General features: G+C 41.2%; 1 protein-coding gene across 3 annotated transcripts in view; it reads right to left on the bottom strand.

Annotated features, from left to right (window-relative positions):
- Window positions 1-5,027: 5,027 nt before the first annotated feature.
- The window catches only part of DGCR2 (DiGeorge syndrome critical region gene 2), a 63,292-nt gene continuing 43,840 nt past the window's right edge, over window positions 5,028-24,479 (bottom strand). For 2 of the 3 annotated variants that reach the window (XM_030582357.1, XM_030582358.1), the window contains 3 exons: window positions 13,225-13,377; window positions 11,495-11,731; window positions 5,028-9,802 (listed from right to left, as the gene is read on the bottom strand). In XM_030582357.1, the coding sequence (XP_030438217.1) occupies window positions 9,561-9,802; window positions 11,495-11,731; window positions 13,225-13,377 (632 nt within the window). In that variant the 3' untranslated portion in view covers window positions 5,028-9,560. The remainder of the gene's footprint in view (window positions 9,803-11,494; window positions 11,732-13,224; window positions 13,378-24,479) is intronic. The other variant, XM_030582359.1, reaches the window with a different exon arrangement.

Genomic DNA, 24,479 nt, shown 5'->3' with positions numbered 1-24,479 from the left:
CCTGAGATGTAAACGAAATGGGAAAGGGAAATTGAAAGCAGGAGTAGTGTGTGTTCACACTAGACACACTAGTGTAATCTGGATTAGTGAGAACTGTCTTTTGGTGGATGCTTTCAGCTCCAGTTTAACTGCTAGGCACCTTTCCCCCTTATCTTTACCCATAAATTATAACATCTATTTATCAACTTCCAGGACATGCTTGATCATTTTCTTGTCACTGCTCACAAATAAAAGAACGGTCTGAAGGACAGAAAGAACGTATCACCAGGAATAGGAGACATAGCTGCATAAATGCAGTTTTTCCATTCGGGGACAGTCTCAGGTTGGATAGGGAAAAGTTTCAGTTTGCTGCAAGGATTGCATTCTCTGGATGGATCCTAGAAAGCAAACCCCACAGCAGCGACCAATGTACAGGAATGAAGAAAGTCAAGATCTGAGGGATAAAACTGACATCTACTGAACTGTATCCATAAAGGTGAGAAAACCAAAATCTGTCATTGGGACCCTCCACCAGAGACCTAGAAAGTCAATAAAATGCAACAAGCTTTACACACACATCAACATAGTAGACAGAGCTTCTCTCATTCCAGGACATCCTAAAAGACTTCACAGAAGGGGGAAGGGGACATACAGGAGCATGTTAAAGTGAAAGAAACTCAATGAAACTGTTAATTAAAAAAAAAGCATCTTAAACTGATAGTCTAGAAAGAGACCTGCTTTCTGAATTCAAGAGACTCTACGATATGCTTCACAATCAGATGGGCAGCTTTTCATGATGGTTTATCCTAGATTTTCAAGCTGTAGTTCACTAGCTCCTTAGGAAATCTCTTGCATGGGTGTAATTCTGAGCTCTGCGTTGGAAAAGCAGGGCTGGTGTGCTTGCTCTTCCAAGGATAACAGAAGAGTGGCAGCCTCCTTAAATATTCCCCAAATGTCTCCCACTTATTTTGATCATTCTAAAGAGGAAGCCCCATTACAAAAAAAAAAAAAGAGGAATTCAGTGTGTCATTGTCATAAACAGATAGCTAAGGGTTAATGTCTCTTTCACCTGTAAAGGGTTAACAAACAGTGACCTGCAACACCTGACCAGAGGACCAATCAGGAGACAAGATACTTTCAAATCTGGGTCGAGGAAAGTTTTGGGTGTGAGTTCTTTGTTCTTGGTCTGTTCTCTTTCTGGGCTCTGAGAGTGACCACACGAATCTCCAGGCTCTTTAATCTTCTGTTTCCAATTTTAAGTACAGCAGTAGAAAGATAATATAGGCTTTTACATTGTTTTTCTGTATTTGCAAATGTGTAGTCTGCTGGAAATAGTTTAAATTGTATTTTTTCTGGATAAGGCTGTTTATCCATTTTCTATAAGCTACAAGACCCTGTAACTGTTTACCATCTAAACTGCAGAGATAAACCTTTTACTTGTTTCTTTCTTTTTTATTAAAAGCTTTGCTTTAAGACCTGTTTGATTTTTTTCTCCTAGTTAAGGCTCAAAGGAACTGAATCTGTGTACACCAGGGAATTGGTGGGGAAAAGGGAAAGAGAGCAGAGGGGAGGAAAGGATAAGTTTCCTCTTTGTGTCACATTCAAGGAGCTTGAATCTGTATATTTCTCCAGGAGCCCAGGGAGGAAACACCTGGAGGGGAGGAGCGGGAAGGGAAATGGTTTATTCCCCTTTGTTGTAAAACTCAGGGAATCTGGATCTTGGGGGCCCCCAGGGAAGGGTTTGGGGAGACCAGAGTCTATCAGGCGCTCTACCTAAGTCCTGATTGGTGGCAGCCTATCAGATCTAAGCTGGTAATTAAGCTTAGGGGAATTCATGCTAGTACCCATATTTTGGACACTAAGGTCCAGATTTGAGAATTATATTATGACAGTCATAGATAAAGGCTACAGAATAGAAAGTCTCCCATGTATCCAAATATCGAAGCCTAGGGAGGCCAAGAGAAATGGTTTGGAAGTATGGGGTCTACTGCCAAGGTGAACATTGCTGGATAGGGACAGATCTGTGTTGCCATCTTCCTATACTGCACTATTGGGAAGCAACTGATACAACAGGCCCACGCTCAGAGCTTTTCAGTAACGTGTGTGGGGAAGCAGTTGTGGCCTGAGAGAACTGCAGCAAAGCCTCTGAGCCACTAAAGTTTGCACTGCCACAGCAAAGACACCATCTAACCCTTCTCTCAGAGCCCCACGGTACCTACCTTAGCTCTGGATTGCCTGGTTCTCCGAAGCTTAAGAACAGGCACACTCAGTCCCCTGGAAGGGCCCGGGGCTCTGCCCATCTCTGCATTAACATTAATTTTGGGGCAGTGATTTAAGTGTTCACAGCACTGCAGGGAGTCAAAGCAAACACACCGGAAACCAACACAGCCAATTAACTGACTTAGAAAAATCCACCATGTGCAGGGGGCATGAACAGTACAGCCTCTCATGGGCTATTTTCAGTCTGGTGGGCTTACAGAGAGCTGCTGTCGCAATGAACCGTATCACACCGGATCAGTGCTAGGCCCCAGCTTTTAGACATGACCTTGGAGGAACCTCTTCAGTTTGCCCAACCCCCAAAGGGTCCCACACTTCCAAGGATTGGCCATGTGGCCTCAAAGCCTCCAAGACCAAGCCAGAGGGCTCCAGCACTCCTGTTTCACACGGGAGGCTCTGCCTGAGTCCAGCGGAGACAGACGCCCATTCAGAGACTTTTTGCCCTTTCAGGGATCAATGCATTGCAGCGTGTATTTGCAGGGACAAAGTAGGATTTACTCATCAGCCGGAGACAGCATTGGGCAGTCCTGAGGTTAGCACAGAGAAGCAACGGTTAAGACAGTTCATGCTGACCAAGCCAGGGTGCTTTTGAGCCATGCTGCTGTAGGAACCATCTTGGTTTGCTCTGTCTCAAACCCTGGTAGGAGCTTATGTTTCTCTGCAGGCTCAGCTCCTAACAGCCCTGTCACACCCTCTCTCTCTGTTCTCCAGCTCAGGACCTTCACTCTGTCTCCCAGCAGGAAGTGATGGAGCTCTCTTTCCCCTCGGCTGTTAGTCACTGGATGGGAATGCCCCTGCCCTGGGGGCTTCCACTGCCTTTCCTGAGCCTCCACTCATAGGAGTGAGTTTCAGCCAGTCCTGAAAGACCCCCTTCACACCACTCTAGACAGCTGGGTGACCCAACACCTCATGCCTCCCGCTCTGCCTCCAAGGCAACTTTTACAATCTGTGCATAGCAGTGCAAAGCACAGAGGGAAACCGAAGCAGTTCGGAATCAAAAATATTACCAAAACTCCCACCCTTGTTCCCACGCCTGCCTCTTACAGACAAAACGGAAGCTTGGGGAGGAGGAGGAGTCAGGCTTCCCGACTCCACGGAGCCCTGCACACCTCAACCATTCAAGTTGTGCTGAAGCTCCATTGTTACAGCCCCTGCTACATAAACCAGCATTGAACTCCACCCACCCAGAATCCAGTTTTGGCTCTAGAGACAGCATGGGAGTGGGAATCAACATCAGGCCCATGCGGCATTCAGCTTCCAGCCAGCAGCTCTGGCTACCCGATCCCAGCTTGGCCTCCCCACAGGGTTCTCCAGATTTTGGCAGGCTACTGAGGTGGGCATCAGGCCCTGCATTTGCAGAAGTGTTTTAATTTCCCAGTTTTTATTAACAAATTACAATAAAGCAAAAAAAACAACAACCCACAATCGATAAAAACTAAAACAAAGGGCAGCAGGGTGAGGGAAGACGGGATCCCCATCATGTGGGAGTTGAAGTTTTCCACTCCCTGCAAGTAGTAGGGCTGTCTTGGCTGCCAGGACTCAGCTCCCTGCCTGTCCCACTCCATCACTGCACAGAGGACGTGGACAGGGCCACGCTGAAGGAAGTGAAAGGTGGCACTGTCCGTACTGGCCCCCCGCTGGACAGAGCCCTCTCCTGACCTTGCCAGCCCTTCAGCATGAGGCCCCTGTGCTTCCCCTGTGAAAAAGTCCTGAAAAAGCTAAAATGTGGGTGGAAACATCTGTAAAACCTAAAGAGTGGGTTTTTCAAAAACTGAGAGGGGTTTTGTTTTTTAGGAGGGGGGAGAAAAATCAACACACAGATAACAAAAGGCCTTAGGTAGGTGAAACTAGGGGCCTCTCCGTCAGCCAAACAAGTCACTCCCTGCCTTTGGTTACCTCAGTGGTACACGGGGCACTAAGCAACTGGCAAGGGGAAGAGAGGGGACCAGCTAATGGTCCAGTAGCTGCTGCTGAGTAGCCCAGAGACCTGCTGAGGTATGTAGAGAAGGGCACAGAATGGATTGAGAGGGCAGCTGATGGATTCAAGAGTTATGCAGCAGGTGCCCACTTTATTTTACCCAGACACCATGCAAAAAAGCTTTACATCTGAATGTCTCCATATTTACTAAGCTCTTGCAGATAGGTTTGGGCAAACATCTGTTAATGTGTCTAGTTTTATCAATAATGGGAAGGGCTAAAAACTGTTTTAATTAAATTTTAAACCTAATTCACTTTCAGTGCAATCTCCTTACTGAACACACTGTGGACGGACTCCACGCAGTTTGTTCGCAGCACCTCTCAGAGAACTGACTGTTCGCCATCTCTTCGCATGAGATCTATAGGACACTTGACACTGGCTCTATGAATCCTATGCCTCACCTCCTGCCCCAAACCATTCTAACAGTGGCAAGATCAGGCATGTAACTGACTCAATGACTTGCTTTAACCCCCAGACTGTAATGGAAGAGTGTTTTACCAAGCCAGGTCAGCAACAATGGGTGGGGCTTTTGCGTCAATTGGGTTAGCTGAGGGACAGAAGCAAGGTCCTTTCTCCAAAGAAATGGTATCAATGGAATTTATTGTGATAGTTAACTGTATATCAATGCTCGTTCAAGGGGACTTCTAGGGAACTACCTGTAGTGTGCAAGTTAAGCATGTGCACAAGACTTTGCAAGATCTGGGTTTAAGACTGATTTGGCCAGCGGATCCTTTACTGTTCAGAACAGAGCCGATTCAAACACCACCATAACATTAACAATCCATTTCTCCTACAGAACACCATTTATTTGGCATTTGGATGAAATGTTTCTCACAGCATCTTGAGGAAAAAAAGGATTTAGTGCCAACCCCAAAGAAGAAATTAAAAACATAAAATGTCACACAGACAGAATTATTACAGTATCAAATTTCATTTCTACATGGTATTTCATGGAATATCAAAGTCTTTTATACACTGCCACGGTTACATTCAGTCACAAATCAACTACACAGGAGGAGTCTGCAAATGCAGCCTTGGCTGAAAGTATTTTTCAAGAGAAGGTAAAACGCTGGGTCTCATTCTCTCTCTCTCGCAGCCCCCCCGGCACACAAAAGTCTGGCATTCAGATCACAATACAGCACGGTGATGAAAGTGGCTTAGAGTGCAGCATGTCTCTTCTAGAACCACCTCCAACACACTGCTCTGCAAGGTGCACAATACTGCAAACAAAATGTTGTCCCTTATGTTGTACCTCAGCAGCTGGTTGATCCAGAATATTGATATGGGAAGCAGACCTTTGTCATTTAATCTATCCATCCAATATTTTATCCAGAGTGGAATCAATGTCAGAACCCACATGCATGGGTTGCTGCTGATTCACCTTCACTATCTTTGCAAGCTGCAATTTAAGGGTCTAGCCTCCAATCATGCACACAGGCTTTAGACGGAAATTTCATATAAAACAGAAGCGTTGAATAACTTTTCTTTCCCCCACCTACTTAAATGGGAAAGCAGATTTTCTAGAGGAAAGACAAGTTATGCTTTGTACAGAAAAAATTAGTGCTTTGAAACTAAGAGCCACCACTAAAGGGAAGAACTCTTAGCTTGCCAAACGCAGTGCGTGTGCAGAAATTCATTCATTCATTCAATAAAAAACTCTCAAAACACCCTTATAGCTTTAGGCGGGGAAGGAGAACAGTTTAAAGTTCATGAAGCTGATTTTTCCAAATGAAGACTGACAAAGTTTAAGAGCGCAATACTGCAATCCTTACACAGGAAAGCTCCCCTTGAAATGGGACTTCAATGAGAAGACTGCCTGAGCAAGGGCCACATGATTAGGCCTTCAGAAATAAGGTTAAATCCATTTCACACTTCTGTTCAATCAAGCCCTGTCACGAAAGGACAAAAAAAAGTCTAATTTTGAACCTCAAACTATTCCAGGACTGAACATTATGCAAACAAATTAACAACTCTTGACACACCTACATGGCCATAATTTTAATCTCTTGTATAGAATTAAAACCATTTAGCTTTCTGAAATTAAAATATGCTATTAACCCACCCAGTAGAACACTAGATGCTGCAGTGAGAATAGGTGGGCATGCACAGTTGATAACATTGATACAAGTGGATATCTAAACAGTTCTTGGAGGAACAGCAAAAACCTTAACAATATGGCACCACATTTTGTTGTAGAGGAGGGAGATCTGAGGAAGAGTATTTTGTACGAAGCCAAAAATGGAGCCCATTAGCCAGCCCTACATGGAACAGCCTTGGAACCTTGCAAAACTAGCTGCAATGAACAATTATACAAACTGGAGAGAAGTGCACATTTGCACTCACTTGCACTGCCAGGAATGATGAAGTAACAGGAATCTTTTCAACCCGCTCCCTCATGCGTGGAGAAAGATACACCACTATTATTTAATAACAGCAACCAGAGGAGTGTGGTGATAAGGAATCAATGTGTAAAATAAATGTGAATTCCAAAGAAAGAATCAATCTATTAAGATGAAGGGTTTCCTAGGCTGAGCACCAGTGTTTTTTGAATTGGTGTTCATAACAGGAGCTTCACAGCAGCCATTTTTCCATTGGCTCGGAAGTTCTGATAAGGAGTCAACTGCTTTCACAGAAACTAACTCTTCCCCAGTTGGTCCTGAAGTCTTGGTAGAAATGACATTTTCAGAGACAACAGATCTTACTCCAAGATGGCGTATTATATATGAAAAATGCTACAGTGAGATAGTAAAAGGGAAATATGACCATTTTATTGCCAAATTAGATGCTCATGGAGAGGTAAACGAGATCTGTACTAAGTGAGCTGCTCTGTCCACAGTGGAGTTTTCCTGTTTACTGTTAATCTCAACAAAAAAACAGGGAAAAGTTGTAGCCTTTACTCCACTGAAGTGGGAATAGGTAAGAAGCTATGAAAAATATTACACAGACATCTACAGAAAAGAGTCTGTATTTAGAGTAATTATAACCATGAGCCATCATGAAATTGAGTTGCAACAAAGCTTATTTTTATATAAATCTACCACTGAGAAACACGTTACAATAAAAACTGACTGAGGTCAGATTCACGCAGTCTTGTGAGACATGTGAGGTAAGTTATCTGTTCACCTCGGCCAGGAAGCTATTAGAAGAGACAAAAACAAGCCTAAAGGCCTTTCATTATTGCGCTAGGGAGCTATGCAGAATGACTATTCATCTGGCTTTAAAGGAACGATAAGAAAGATGTTTGCCATTGGCCAGTGCTAACAAAATCCGTTCTGGAACAGTTCGGAGTAGAGACTTTGTATCCTAACCATGTGAACTATGATATTCTGTCCTATCACATAGTGTAGCCAGTTTTATAGAAGTATTAACTTTGCAGCCTGGGAGACAAACTCATATCCCAGAGCTTTGCTTCACCTAGTTTGATGCAGCACAAAGGGTACCATCTACAGCATGTATTTATTAATCGCCACCCAGAAACACGCACGCACTCGTACATATAAAACTAAAGAAAAATCAGTACATACAATGTATAAAACGTATGAATGTGCTCCAAAAGTGCACAAAACCCGCTTTATTTTCATACTTCAGAAATGCTTGATATAGTCATAAGCTGTATGCATGGCTCTGACTTCTGTTATCCCCTCCACTCTACTGGACCAGGACTCTAATTCAGAGGAGAAACTGGCAATGACTCCATTGGGTGGAGAACTGTGCCACCCATTTTAAAACAGATTATAAAGTTAGACAGTGAATGGTAACAGGCCATGTTTACAAGATTCCTCAAGTGGAGGGGCTTTTCTAATAGTGCTTCCTACTGCACTCACTCCTGCATTAGCAGCACATGTGAGAGCTGTGTTTTACATGCCAAGGGGTTTAAGATTGTTAGCAAGTGCCTGAATTTCAAGAGACACTAAACACAACCTGGGCGATGAAAATCAGGGTTTTTTTTTTTTGTTTTTGTTTTTTGCAAAGAGGTTGAACTATCAAGCCACTCCCCAAGTACAGTAGGGCAGATAGCAAGATACCAAATAGAAAGTAGCAGCATTTACAATGGGGGGGAAAAGTCAGCTACACTGGGAAAGCACATTGCTGGGATAGGATCCCATTAATCCTGTACCATTTGTCTGTAACTAGCAAAATTAACCAAAAACACCACAATATCCTTCCCATGGCGTGCTTTCTTCCTGTCCCTCTAGGCTTGCTACCTTTCATAAGGCAACAGGACAACACTCATGAGAAGTGTTCAGTATAAATTCCTTATATGACTAACCTGATCTGCTCTGATTGTGAGGACTGCTACAGTAAGTCAGGGAGAATCAGATGCAAGAAAGATAGGGTAGAAGAGAAAGGAAATCCCCTGTACATTAAAATCCAACTTCATTTTGAGAACACTAACAAACTAAAAAATATTCAGTATTCATAAAATCCAAGCCAACAGAATCCATCTTCGCCTAATTTGAAAGTTAAGTTTAGTGAGTGATTGACAAGAGCCTCATGTTGTAGTGCACAAATTAGTTTTGTTAATTTAAATGAAGCTAGATTTAATGGAAAGGGATGATTTAAAGGTTTAACACAACAGAACAAATCTCAAATGACTGAAGTATCAATTAGGGAGTTAATCCCTTCCCATCTCTTCCCCAAAGCACTACCTAACATGTGCCGTGCCTCTACTAAAGAGATGCCAGTATTATAGACACATCCTTGCTTATGAATCAGAAGTTAACCTCTCAGTACAAGATTTGCAGCTACAGATAAATAAATAAGTTGTAACTGCAATTCCCAGTTTTGTTTTGCTCAGTACCCATTTCCACAGAAAGCAGAAGAAATCAAACATTATGCTGATTCTTTTCATCCTCCAGTTTTTCATGAGTGTAGCACTGGAGCACAAGAGACAACAACAGGTTACATGGCGACTGCCCCTTCTCCTCTTTTCTTGTCAGAGTCCACTTCCTGGGTCCCATGGTATTCCAATTCAAACATGTTGATTTTTTTTGTTTCTGCTCTGTGATTAAAAAAGACAAAAAAGCTACCCACGCTTTTTCCTCTTTAGAAGTCGTCAAAGAAAATTCTCTGCACCATCTTTCCCATAGCCAGTGGAAAAAAAAGTACAGGTTCCACAATCCATATTTAAAGGACAAACTAATTAGTGAATGAATGACAGCTGAAAATAAGAGGCACGGTGCTATACTAGAACATAAAAGCAGGGTGCTCAAAACCAAAGTGGAGCTTCCTTCTGAAGTTCACCCCATGGATTAGTGTTTGCCAGTACAGCTGTGTGCAAACAGTCGCTCGTATTATTTCTGCCAGCAGTAAGCATTTTATTCCTTTATACAATGGTATTAAGAGAACAATGACTGTGGCGGCTTCCTGCAAGAGTTTCTGCCGGTGTGTTTTCACTGTGGGGCGTGTCAGGAGGTACAAGGAAGGTGCTACTATCTGCAGAGTCTTCCAGTTCCACTGAAGAAGGGCCAACTGAGGGAGGATGAGATTCCTCTGTAAGCTGTGGTGATAAATCACTGTTTTCTACTGATGGTTGACTGCTCTGCACTGTCTGGGAGAGAACGCCATCTGCAAGGGAGAAAGGCAAGAAGAATCAGAAAGCTCTGGCCTATCACTGTTCACTCTGGGTGGTTGTTCTATGAGGAAGTTGCATTTAAGTTTGATTGTCATATGAGGTGCTCCTCACACCTAACCCCAGAAAAACCAAACAAGTAACTGGCACACACTGAAGGGGTTAAATCTAGCTAGTCGGTCCAAATAGACAATTTGGTATAAGCAACAACATGACAGGATGTGACTCATTAGTGAACACGTATATTGGGTGTGCAGCACTTCATGAACGTGCACTTTTTTAAAATAAGGGATTGGTTGCTTAAGTCACTGTAGAAATATAACATACAAATTATTAAAAATGAGAACATTTCGGTCTAGTTTACTCTGCTATTTTTGTAGGCATTCATCCAAGGACATTTGAAACAGACAAGGCAGTTTCATGTTTCTTGTTAGTTTTACTTGCAATGTTCTCAAGCACTGAAAGTGCTGTAAAGCTTTGGCTAGGAATTATTATAAGGAAACGTTTAAAGTTATACTCACTGCTTTCACTGGAATTATTTTTGTTTTGAAGTTTCATAAAAGCTTCTGATAGATAGCGTCTGCAAAACCTAAATTTGAGGTCAGTATCTCTTAAACTATGAACCCTGAACTCCAGCTCGCTCTTCCTTGATGCCAAATATTGGCTTTTATAACTTCAATGGCTCAGAATTCAGGGACTGTTGCTGTATTTCAGTCTCCCCTATTTAGGTAATTTTGTTTGGATATGTTCATTTGTGTGCCATTAACATATGCACACTTCAAGAATTCCAGGATAGCAAGAGTATACTCAAAGGTGATGGTAACTGCATGTATATGTACAGCTCTCAGAGCGTGTTACTGGTTCACATTTTAGTTATCTTTATAAAAATTCAACGCAAAACAAAAACAAAACAATTCCTCAAAAAGCTTATAATATATTGAAGACACTTGTCAATTTTTTTTTTTTGAACTTCAAAATACCTTAAGGTGTCCATCCTGGTATCAAGAGTACTGAAGTGTTAGTGACCTACTGTTTGTTTTATAAAAATTCACGCTTCATCTCAGCTCAGGATGTAATACAACAATTAAATATCAACTTTTAGTTGATCACCTACAACAACTAAAGGACTAAACCTTCAATTAAAGAAAACACAACCTTCATCAGGCAAAGGTCTGTATGAACAGGTGAGCTGAGCACAGAAAGTGTGCTCCGTAAGGCATGGAGGAAACAAATTCCAGCATCAAGAACCCTCCCATTGTGATTACTCCACCAGCATAGACCAAATTTACCCATCAAGAGACTGTTTGCTCTCCTGCCTTCAGCTGCTGTAGTTTAGGTCTCCTCCATCATATTTAATTCATAGACTTTACCTCTTTAAAGTTTTTTAGGAGCTAAAAAAAGTTTGCAGCACTCATACAAATACTGATTTAGAGGCCCAGAGAATTTTAGTATTAAGAGTAAAATTATTATAGAACAAGACTTGCATTAAAACATTTGCCACAAAAAGTCAAAGATTAGATTCTGAAATATATCTTTGCTCTTCTATCATATAATCTCTAAAATAGGTGTACGTTCCAGTTTAGCTCAGATTATCTTCCCTTTCAGCAGAACAAAAGAGGACTGGAGTGTTTCTCGTAAAGATATTTGTTACCAAGCTCGTAAAATCATCAAAACTCCTGCCCACATACCTGGAGCAGAACAAAGGATACTGTCTGGATTGATGGAAGCCTCATAAGGAGGAGGCGGATCATCGGGATGCTGAATATCAGGATATTTGTAAGCTGTATAAGGCGGTGGGGGGTCATGGAAATGAAATGCCCCGCCTTCCCCGTCATCTGAAAGATGCAGCGGAGTAAGGCCTGTTCCAAAACCATCTGGACCATAATCAAAACCAGGCATCCTGCGGCCCAAGTTAAAATGGTGCACTGTTTAAAAGAATAAAATATGAGAAAAATGTGTGGCTTTATCCTATTTCCTTTCCCTCCAGACTAAGGCCCACCTCTGCGCCTTCTTCCATTCTGCCCCTTATTCACAGAATCTCTCCTAAAACCTACATAATGAAGCCATACTTTTGCCTCATTCAAATTCACCCTAAATCCCACAAAGCTACTGCCATGCCTAAACATCATTCATCCAGAAGCATATAAAAACCTTAGCCAATCACGAAACATCGATCATTTCTCTCTCTCCCCACTCGTTTGTCCTCACCCTCACCCATGTCATATCTAAATTCTAAACTTAAAAGCTCCTTCAAGTAGGGATCTTGTCTGTTTGTTCTACAAGGTGCCCAAGCACCCCTTTGGACATGGTACAAATGTTATTACCACTGATACTCCCTCAACGAATGGATAAAGAGAAGAATGCTGGAACACTTGATAACGGTACTAGGTCAAATGAGGACTACATCATGTGAGCAAGCATACTAATCAGGCACATTAACATTCCTACCTATTAGCCTACCAAAACAGGAGAAACAAGACTGGTGTTAGTACAAGATCTTTAGAAAGATGAGGCATGCCCCACAGAATTAAATTTTTTGAAAATCATGACAATTCGAGCCAGTATGCAGAGGTGTTCAGATATAGCCACTGAACAGGTCAGCTCATAGCCAGATTCCCATTTGCTCTCTTTACATGGCAGAGACTTGTGATTCTATTACTAAGGGCTTGTCTACACAGGGAATTCAGGGGAAGTTAGTGTGCAACAGTTAGGCTGCGAATGTAAGGCACAAAAGCTATTCCACACTATCTCCCCATGTGGACACTTGAATTCCACACTGAGATGCCTGTGTGCAGTTGAGGTTAATCTGCTTTGGAAGCACTGAGCTAGAACTGCAATGTGGGTGAGGCAATATCTTTGACTGGACCAACTTCTGGTGGTGAGAGCCAAGCTTACACAGAGCTGCTCTTCAGCCGAAAAGTGTACTCAGTGTCACAGTTAAACACAAGGCGGAACAGATTTTTTATTATAATTAGTTAACAAATATTTCAAGGGACCACTCAAGGTGAAGGGGACAGCTACAAATCAGTGTCTCTATTCAGTCCAGGATTTTTAGCACCTAGCGAAGTTATGAATTTAAGCTCCCAGGCTTATCCAGTGATGAGCAAACGGGGGAGGATCCCAGTGCCCAGGCTCCAGTCCGAGCGCCTACACATTTTTACAGCCCTGCAACCTGAGCCCCACAAGCCCATGTCAGCTGACACAGGCCACCCACGGGTGTTTAACTGCAGTGCAGACACACCCTTTGAGTACTCCCCCCATACCTGAAGAGCTCTGTGCAAGCTCAAAAGCTGGTCTCTCTCACCAACAAAGCGGGTCCAATAGAAGATATTATCTCACCCACATCTGTCACTCTAATATCCTGGGACCAACACAGCTACCACAAAACTGGCTAAAACTGCAGTTACAGAATACTTACAATTTACTCCAATCAAAGACTCAATGCGCTCTCTGCGTCTCTGGCGCAGCCGGTGGACCATGAAGAGCAGCAGAGATAAGATAAGGAAGGAGGAAATGCAGCTTACTATCAGCCGCATTCCACTTGCCATCGAGTCAAATAAACTGTTGCCATCTGTTAGGTGAATTAAATTAAAAACAAAAAACAATTATTACTTTCACCAAGTGTTATTTTTCTTTAAGTTTTCTTTCAATACTGGGGGGAAGTATGAACCTATAGTGAAGATTAATAACTAGGTTTTAAACTCATCTACATTTCATACATGCATTTCATACATTCAAAATTGTATATTAAAAAGTTATTAGGAAATCCATCCATTGTAACGAATCTGGATTCCCTTTAAATTTGTTATCCAGCATAGTGGAACCAAGAGCTTAAGACTACAGATGAAAGTCTTGCATGACACGGAAAGGGGAAAAGCAGAAGTTTAAGAGCATTTCAGATACTGATCTTTGTTTGCACCAGACAGTCAATAGATCTGTGCTCCGAGAGTGTAAAGATCAGTCCTACGGTTAAAGGAAAGGCCTAGGAATTAGGAAATCTGGGTTCTATTCCCAGCTCTACCAGAGCCTTCATGTCTGATCTTGGACAGGTCACTATTCTTTTGAATTTCAATTTATCCATCTGTATGAATGAAAATGTTTTACATATCACCTAGAGGAGATCGTTATACTCTGCATTTATATACTGTAGTGCTTTTCATGTGTCGCTCTCAAAATGCTTCAAAAAGATGGGCCAACATCATTATCCCTATTTAAGTGGTGAGGAAATTGAGGGAGAAAGTAGTAAGAAATTTGCTCAAGGTCACACTGCAAGCCAGTGGCAGATCCAGGAATTGGACCAGATATTTACACTCCCACTTCTACACCATATCCACTAATTCCAGATCCTTGGACCTCCTGTTGAGAAAGTATCCATGCTCCTCAAATGGCATGCACCAGCAGTGTTTATTATTTGTACCATAAATAAGAATCATCATTTTTCAGAGGGTATACATGCAGATACTTTGTATGAAAATATACACAGGTGGCCAAATCCTGGTCCCTCACATAAATCTCATGTTAAAGGCCTTTGAGTAGAGGAACACCACAGGGTTAGGAGGGGATTGAAGCAGGACATGGGCATTTGTCCAGCTTGGGCACTGCAGTTATTGCAGACACAAGCTCTACTAACTAGAAGCCCAAGTGTGCACATCTCTCTCAAATAAACATTCCACAGACGGGTTTGTAGCCACTGAATCAGAGCAGCTCACAGATCCACTAGTCACTACCCAGCCCACCCAACTCAGACTATGTCTCCCACAGGCCTTCTCCTTGTCAGCTGCGTCAGAGCTAGGAGAATCCATTTATAGGAAGAGGATAGTTAAAAAGAAGGCCTGCATGAAAGGCCAAACTGCAAATCTTTGTTGTCACAAGTGCTAACGAATATCGCAAAATACCACCTATAACTAATGCTTTGTTAAATACCATGTTTAGCTGACTAATCACTTATTGTATAAATTATTGCCTCGTTCACTTTTGAATTGCTACCACGTTATGTTAATAAAGATAAAAGTGTTTTTTAAGTACTGAGATGACGTAGAAGCCTGGTAAGAAAGCAGTTTCAAATCCCAAGACAGTGGTAGGTTAGGCTGTTCATCTGAATGTACCATCCCCATATTCTAATTAGACACCACTCCACAGAAAGCCATATGTCATAATACTCTGCCAAATATGACAGGTATAGAAAGTAAAGCCTCTGCGAGCCATAAAATCCTCTCCACTGTTATCACAGAATGGTAGTGCTCACCACAGAGTGCTTGAATGTTCCAGTAGAACTTCCTGAACAGCCTGGAGACTGCCCTTGGTCCTACTTCCAGAACACAGTAACGCTGACACTACAAATGGCATTACCTGGCTCTAATCTACAGCCTTTTTAAAGTACAGGAGGAGTTTTTTAAACTTTAAATTTTTAAGCTAGTTAGACGTACATATTGAAACTTGATATGGTCACAATTCAAATCATGTTCTTATTACAGCTACTTTAACTTCTAAATTAACTCACTGAAGTTGGAAATAAGTTTTGTTTCAAAAACATGCAAGACAAGATGCTGAGATACCAAAGCCGGCAGCAAGTGCTGAATCTGGGCATTTATAAAGCGCGTATCACAGCGGAACGTAGGCGTTTTACATGAACAAATATTAACAAAATAGTGATATATGCCCCAAAGTGGTCATCAATGCTCCATTCCACTTTCACTTCAGCTGTCAGCTTCTATGTTTGAAAGCGCTGCCAGTTTATGCGGTCACTGTGGCTATTTAACAAATGCTTTGGCAAAGAGTCCTGACATGAAACTTCTAGACAGCAAGTGTTGAACTCTTCCTGGTCTCCTTCCCAGAGATCCAAGTCATCTGTTGAGAGGGTTCTGCCTCTAGCTCTCGTGACCCCATGGCTGTGTTAGGTGCAGTGTGCCAGACAACTGAAATGCCAGTGGTGGGCTGCAGAGGGAGATAATTTGGACCTATCCATTAAGGGCTTTGTAGATCAGCATCAGAACCTTGAAGTGAACATGGAGTCAGTGCATTTTGCAGACACACTCTGTTTGGCTTCTTTTACTTCAGGGATGAGCTGCTGCGAACTTTCTGCCTATTCCCACATAGAAGCAATTACAACAGTCCAACCTGAAGATATCCACCAGATAGTCCATAAAAGCTGGATCCACTGTCAGAGGATTCAGCAGTCTTCTTGCTAGCCAAAGATGGAAAGCATTTTTAGTGACTGTTACCTGGATGTTCAGGATCAGAGATGAGTTCTACATGATTCAAAGACTGCATCCTATCTTGATTAGCGGCTAGTCTTGTATCAAATGAAGGCTAGCCGTTACATTTTGCCTGGATTTAGCTTTATCCATGCTTTTTCTCTTTCAGGTACAGCAATGGCTAAGAGACAGGACTGTCTGCACTGGATGAAGAGGACACAGCTATATTTTACTTGCATATTGCTGCTAAATAAAAGCAGTGATTATACTGATCTCAGCAAACTTCTGCACATGAGCTGCTGGAAGGGTTGAAATCTTAAGTATTGTGCTTCTCAAATGAACTTCACTACAAATCCCCAGCACTTTTTATATCATGCACCAAGTTATTTTATAAAATGAGCACAATTCTATATTTGACTTTGAAAACAAATTACTTGATCCAAAGAACAGCCAGAGAACATGGGAACATACACAACTGGGCTAAGGAATACCATTTTAAGATTACTAACTGGGCACTGCCTTCAGTGCTGCTGTCCCTCGGAAGGGCTGCTCTTTTACAGCTGTACATTCCCCAGCTTCCTACGTTGCATTTTATGGATCACTCACAACAGATTAATACATCCACATACAAAATAGTCTGACTTGTGCTAAGATTCTATTAGAGACTTACTACACGGAATTTTTGGAAAAAGGTCTTCTACATTTCACAGTTTGATTCCAAGATTGAACTACTTAACTTTAGATAATAAAAGTAACAAAAAAAATTGCCCTGAATGTACTCCTATTTGTATTCTGTGTTGGTGCTATTATAGTAATAAAACTGTCAGATGAGGTTACAGCGGTGAAATATTTCAAATAGGTTTATCTTCTCTGTGTTTGAGGTTATGAATCCCACCTCTAGTGTTTGTACACACTACTTCTGTTTCTATAAATTACTGTCTCACAGTTAACATACACAATCTTATTTTTAATTCTTAATAGAAGCCCACCCCACGCAATAGACTTTCATTGATATGTGCCCTTAACAAGTTAGCCAGATGTCTCCCACCCAGCTGTCCAAGGACTTCTGTGAACATCCACAATCTCAACTCCCAGTGACAATATTTGTCTCCTCCTTCAGAAGCTTATGCATCCCCAGCCACCATTCCCAGCTTGAACTGCTCTTTAGTTGCTGCCTGATATTTGAAATATAGTAAAATTTACCTTGAAATGGTTTACGTGCCATTTTACAAAGTATGTGTGTGTTTTTTTCTGAAAAGGCAGTGGAAGTGGGGATGTAGGATGAGGCTCTTCCAAGTCTTTTCTTTCGTTTTCTGTTAAATTCAGCAAGTGAGATGTATCCTTTAGGAAATCTTGTATTTTGACCAAATAGCTTTACCAACCCTCTTGACTCGCCATCGTAACCCAGAACTATCTTGGTTCCCTAAGCTTAATCACAAGCAGCAACTAAGCAACCACCCAAATAGCTATCAATCACATGGAGGGATTGCAAATGACTTACATTTTCAATATTTTAGCTAAATGAATCAACAATAAATCTGGATATAAAACCTACCTCACCTGCCATCTGATTTTTCCTTTCTGCTATTCTCCTAGTTTTCTGCGTTTAACAATGTAAATGAAACAGCACTTTCTCTACTTTCGCTGTAAGAGAATAGCTTTAACAAGCTTCTTCAGCCTCCCCCCTTTCCTATCTATCTTCCTCTAAAGTATCCCCTTCTTTAGCTCTTCACTGCTTCCTCCTAATGGCACACAACAAAAAGTTAAGTGAAAATGAGAATTTGATAAATTCACTTATCTAAAGCTGCCCCTTTAACCTCATTTGCTCAGTGTGAACACACTAAAAACAAACAGCCTCCCTCTTTTTGCTCGCAACCATGAGTTTGTGGTCATCCCCAACTCACCCCCTCACCCCTGCCCACAACACAATATACTGCCTACTTCTGCTTCCATGTATTTTCTTGACATCTACCACAGCTGCGGGTCTCAGTCCATTTCTGGTCACAGCCCTCTTTCAAAGTGATCCTTGTCATGGTCCGGAAAGGTGTGTCTAGAAATTCTGCCTGCTTGGCCTAGTAAGGGACTCTATCATAAACCAAAGTGGCAATGGAAGACATTCCACTCTACTTTTATAGAGGTATGGAACATACGTCTCTAGTGTGACACTTTATTCCTAAATTGTTTTCACCAAATGCTGGCAGCTGAGTGTATGACAGCTTTCCGGAACTGGAGACAGCAACAGTATCCTATAACTATGCATCAATTTACATTCACTACAGAGGCTTCTACACACTGAGCTCGCTAATTCATAAAAATATTAAAAAAAACAAAAAATGCACTGAAAGATATGGGTGGATCTGAACAGATGTCACACAAATATATTACTTTGTCACACCCACAGAGAGCAAATAGAACCACATACATACTTCCCCTCAGCTGTGGTATTGTAAATGCAAGGCACTACAATAATTTTTCCTCAACAAGTCAAAAGAATAAAGGGTCTTCTGAAGTACTGCAGATGTGACTGCTCAGCAAATTCCTCGGATTGAAGTGTTTCCTCCCTTCCTAATTCCTTTAAAAAATAGTCATGTGTACTATTACAGTTGCTGCTTCCCCACTCAGACAGTAAGAACTTACAATCTGCCAACTCAGCAGCAAGATTTATTTCCCCATGGTCTCTCTTTGGATGACTACTATCAACAGTACATAAATTAAAAACAGTTTTGTTTCTCCTAAGATGGGGTTTTAGGAAGAGATCCAGTAATATTTGACAAAGACAAATCTAAGCTGATAAAAGAAAGCAACTTACTAGTTTAGTCACCTAATATCTGTAAAACCCCAGAGGGGAAAATTGACATGCTTCATTTCAAAATGTCAGTGTTGACCACTACCAGAGCAGATTTTATTATGAACTAAATTTTACAGCTGCCAATCTCTTCCCCAACAATTCAGTTAGTTAATAAAATAAAAATAGCTTCTCAGACAAGAATACAACACTATTTCTAAGGTGTTGTCACAGTTTCACTAGAGAATGAAGCGTCTTAAGACAGGGAGTACAGAGAGGTAAAATATACTCTTCAAAAATTGCATACATGAAATAGTTAAAATCCACAGCATAAACAAGGATTAAAAGAACACTGCAGCAAGGTTATCCCTGGTCATCTCAATTCTGTCTGTTGGCTGATGTTGCACTAAAATAGTTTAAGATAAGAATTTGGTGCTTGGGTATAGGCAAATCTTAACACTGCTGATAATAGCGGGAGGAAAGCTGTCATTCCCCCCCACCCCTTCCTAGTGCAAGTTTAAGCTTAACTTTCATACTGAACGTGACTAATAAAACAGGAAGACGCTAGCAGTTTTTAATCATGAACATAACTTACAGATCAGTCTTATGACAAGCATGGCTTCCGGACAGATTTGTAGCCGATAAGCACTTGCTTGGTTTCTATTGCCACACACTTAGTAGAAAGGTTTGGGGGTATTTAGGTTATTTACTCCCCCTTTTTTTTGTGGGAGGGAGGGGGGAATCTCCACACATTCCATACGGTAGAGTGTTCTGAAACACAACTACATCTTTTGTAACCTGAAATATAATTAGGTGATTTTATTATGCAAAAAGCACCACACAAATAAAAAAAAATGTTTTTTGAATAAGCCCCTTTTAAAGGGAACCAAGACTTAAATTCACATCCCAGCTTACAAGTAATACAGTGCAGAATGAATTTCAATTTGTACGGCCCAAGAACAAAAAAAAACAAACAGCTTTCAAATATCTGTTTAAGTGACCAGTATGTTACATGGGAACTGAGCAATTACTGAAGCTCTTCTGCACAATTTATAACTAATTCTTGCATTATACCTGTATATAAGTAGCTAGTACCTGGAACCCAAAGCCATAATCATCCAATAACTCCCTTGAGAAAACAGAATCAATAGATGCTTAGACAAATGCAAGCAAGAAAACTTAGATCAATTTCTCCTGGACCATCCTGTAAAATTATAACTCTCAGTCCACAGTATTTTTACCAACACAAAAAGTCTGATGTACCTTATATACCAAGTGAACATTAGTCCTTTCTCCCCCTAAGCAAAAAACCCACAAAACATGGTGGTATGAGTGCTCTAGGGCAAAGGTTTCTCTTGTGCCAGTTAGGTGATGTAGCAGAGAAGATAAGCTTCAGTGAGGTAGGGATTATCAGTGAGAGAAAGGCACCTGTTTCCAAACAATTTTAGAGGAGCAAGTCTCAGGTACTCCATTTATATATTTCCTATCTCTTGCTTTTAGATGGCCAAAGCCCCTTAAAATAATTGAGGCAAAAGGAACTGACCATGCTCGGTTAAACGTTGTAGCTCCACGGAGACTGCACCTTCTCACTTTGGCCGTAACCCTCGTTACAGAGAGTTATGGATCTTAGCCAATCTGTATACCTATTTGCATAGCAGTTAATGCATGAGAGGCCATGGGCACTGCAGCTTCAGTTAGACACTGTGCAAAAGTGCAATACTAGTCTGAAATCAGGAAGTAACTTTAGAAAACCTTTCTAAATGACTTCAAAAAATCCTATGTTGTCAGTCTGCCTAGTCTTTGAGAACTCCAAATACTCTCAGTTACCTAGACCTATTCCACCTAAGGAAGATGAAACAAGTGGGGAATCTGACCTGGCAAGCACCTTACATAGCAGGGGATGTCAAATTGCATAGAGTGCTCTCCCTCCACTTGCTGGTTTGAATCAAGTGTATCCAAATGACTGGGCTGGTACAGAAGAATGAAAAGAACAGTGGGGACATTTGCTTTTTTAAAATAACTGAACCTAATAAAATTATCAGATTATTTGCACCAAATTCTGTTCAGTGATAAACAGCACCATCTACCGGCTAGCACACACTAAAAAACAAATGAGTACTAGTCCAGCCTGTTTTGTTCAAAGCTATTGTTCTGATTGAATTCTGACAAACAGTAGCATCATGCTACTCTCATTGAAAACCAGGGGAAACTTTGAAGAGTGAATAGGTTTGTTAAAAATAAACTCAGATGGTCTTTACTTAACATTACTGGAAAACAAAAAAACAAAACAAAAAACCCACAAACTCAAAAGCTTCTGTTTGCTGTCTGAACCAAGGTATACTGGAATTGCCAGACCAGATCACACTAGTGGTCTATCTGGTCCAACATTCAGGGTCTAGAAGTGGCTAGTACTTAGATGCTTCAGAGGAAAGTGCAAGAATTTCTGTAATGGACAGTTACGAAAACCTGTCCATCGGAGGTGGTTTTCTCCCCTAATCTGCAGCAGTTGCTGGCCAGCTTGAAGAAGAGTTTCTCTTTATAGTTTAGCAACTCCCTTTTATCCACTAGATTAGGACCTCTCAAGGGGTCACGAGGTTATTACGGGGGGGGAGGGTCGCAAGTTGTCAACTTGTGCCCCAAGCCCCACTTTGCTGCAGCATTTATAATGACAAATATATTTTTAAAAAGTGTTTTTAATTTATATGGGGGGGGAGTCACACTCGGAGGCTTGCTACGTGAAAGGGATCACCAGTGAAAAAAAAAGTTTGAGAGCCACTGCACTGGATAATGACATGCTCAGAGTTCTGGACTGGAGATTATTTTTCATTACAGAAACCCTGCTGATTTACTGCATCTAGATCAGTGGCTAAACCTTTCCAGACTACTGTACATCTTTCAGGAGTCTTAAGTTTCACCTCACTTAAAAATTATTTGCTTACAAAATCAGACATAAAAATACAAGCACCATAACACAGTATTACTGAAAAATTGCTTACTTTCCTCATTTTAGCACATTATAAAATAAATCAATTGAAACATTAATATTCAACTTACATTTTAGTATATAGTACAATATAAGCAAGTCATTGTCAGTATGAAATTTTAATTTGTACTGACTTTGCTAGTGCTCTTTATGTAGCCTGTTGTAAAACTAGGCAAATATCTAGATGAGCTGATTGACCTCCTGGAAGACCTCTGCATACCCCTGGCTGAGAACCACTGATCTAGATTTCTAAATTTTCAACCAATTCACTCAGTACTGAAATAAGAATTCACTGGTTTATAATTCCCAGAATCCTTGCAACTCTGATGGCACAGTGCCCTTCCATTGCCAGGCATTCTAGGTCACCTATTTCTGTTTCTAAGCTTTGTGCACTGGTATACAGGCATATATAGGTTTATTTATCAGGTTTAAATTTACCTCATAGTAGACATCATGGGTATTTTGGCCCTGACCTGTACCACTCATTTCAACCTGTCCCTTCTCCATTTCAGTAGCAATTTCTGTCCTATCTTTCACTACCATATACAGATACTCCTTTATGTTTATATGGAGTTCCTAGTGTTCCTAACATTCCTAGTAGATATTACTGGAACCTGAATGCTCCTCAGACCCTGTGGGTCAGTTCTCTATCTTCCCATTTAAAAACAAACATACACTTGCCAATCTTCTGTGCTGTTTTCACTTTGATTCTGGGGGAAACATCTCGTTGCTAGCTTTCCTCTACCCCAAAAGTTCATCAGTGCCATATAAACTTAACCCCTCTTTACATCACCTTTGAATTTCCTCATCTAGTTGATCCTGTGCAGGGAACCAAAAGCATTTGAACCTATAGACTTTCCTAATCTGAATTAAGGTGCTGGGACTTCTCTTCTACCCCCCAAGTCAGTGGTGGTAATACATACCATGATAGGCCCCTGCCCACCACTCACTAGAGCTCTGTATACATATTTGGAGAGACTGACCACATATACACGTGGCAGGCAAGGCACCAAATGATTTCCATTGTCACCACCTTTCTGGGTATCAATATTTTTAAGACCAAGAACTTTCCACCATATGGTAAGAATGACACACACCACTGACACCCCTTTCTATCCTGAAACACCACCCACCACCAAAAAGCCCTTGAAACAAGTCAACTTAAGAATAAAAATAATATAAGTACATGAATAAGATTATACACCCAGACACCAGAGAAAAGGAGACGTACCCAAGATTCCAGCATAACATTAACTATAACAACTCTGAATAGTTGCGTTATCCAACTGTGTATCCAACCCTTTTTTGAAGCTTGCTATGTTTTTACTCTCAGTGAAATCCAGGAGCAATGAATTCAACAACCTAATTACACGTTAAAAGGCATCATATAAAAAATGGAAACTAGGTCAGATTACAAAGGACGAATATAGAAAATAACACAGGAATGCAGAGGCAAGATTAGAAAGGCAAAGGCACAAAATGAGCTCAAACTAGCTATGGGAATAAAGGGAAACAAGAAGACTTTTTATCAATACATTAGAAGCAAGAGGAAGGCCAAGGACAGGGTAGGCCCACTGCTCAGTGAGGAAGGGGAAACAGTAACGGAAGACTTGGAAATGGCAGAGATGCTTAATGACTTTTGTTTCGGTCTTCACTGAGAAGTCTGAAGGAATGTCTAATATAGTGAATGCTTACGGGAAGAGAGTAGGTTTAGAAGATAAAATAAAAAAAGAGCAAATAAAAAATCACTTAGAAAAGTTAGATGCCTGCAAGTCACCAAGGCCTGATGAAATGTATCCTAGAATACTCAAGGAGTTAATAGAGGAGGTATCTTAGCCTCTAGCTATTATCTTTGGGAAATCATGGGAGACAGGGGAGATTCCAGAAGACTGGAAAAGGGCAAATATAGTGCCCATCTATAAAAAGGGAAATAAAAACAACCCAGGAAACAATAGACCAGTTAGTTTAACTTCTGTGCCAGGGAAGATAATGGAGCAAGTAATTAAAGAAATCTGCAAACACTTGGAAGGTGGTAAGGTGATAGGGAATAGCCAGCATGGATTTGTAAAGAACAAATCATGTCAAACTAATCTGATAGCATTCTTTGATAGGATAACGAGCCTTGTGCATAAGGGAGAAGCGGTGGATGTGATATACCTAGACTTTAGTAAGGCATTTGATACGGTCTCGCATGATATTCTTATAGATAAACTAGGAAAGTACAATTTAGATGGGGCTACTATAAGGTGCATAACTGGATGGATAACCGTGCTCAGAGAGTAGTTGTTAATGGCTCCCAATCCTGCTGGAAAGGTATAACAAGTGGGGTTCCGCACGGGTCTGTTTTGGGACCGGCTCTGTTCAATATCTTCATCAACAATTTAGATGTTGGCACAGAAAGTATGCTTATTAAGTTTGCAGACGATACCAAACTGGGAGAGATTGCAACTGCTTTGGAGGACAGGGTCAAAATTCAAAATGATCTGGACAAATTGGAGAAATGGTCTGAGGTAAACAGGATGAAGTTCAATAAAGATAAATGCAAAGTGCTCCACTTAGGAAGAAACAATCAGTTTCACACATACAGAATGGGAAGAGACTGTCTAGGAAGGAGTATGGCAGAAAGAGATCTAGGGGTCATAGTGGACCACAAGCTTAATATGAGTGAACAGTGTGATACTGTTGCAAAAAAAGGAAACGTGATTCTGGGA

This window comes from Gopherus evgoodei, chromosome 13, assembly GCF_007399415.2.
Source record: "Gopherus evgoodei ecotype Sinaloan lineage chromosome 13, rGopEvg1_v1.p, whole genome shotgun sequence".
Classification (NCBI taxonomy): domain Eukaryota; kingdom Metazoa; phylum Chordata; order Testudines; family Testudinidae; genus Gopherus; species Gopherus evgoodei.
Note: the sequence above shows the minus strand (reverse complement) of the source record. Positions and strands in the feature narration are given on the sequence as shown.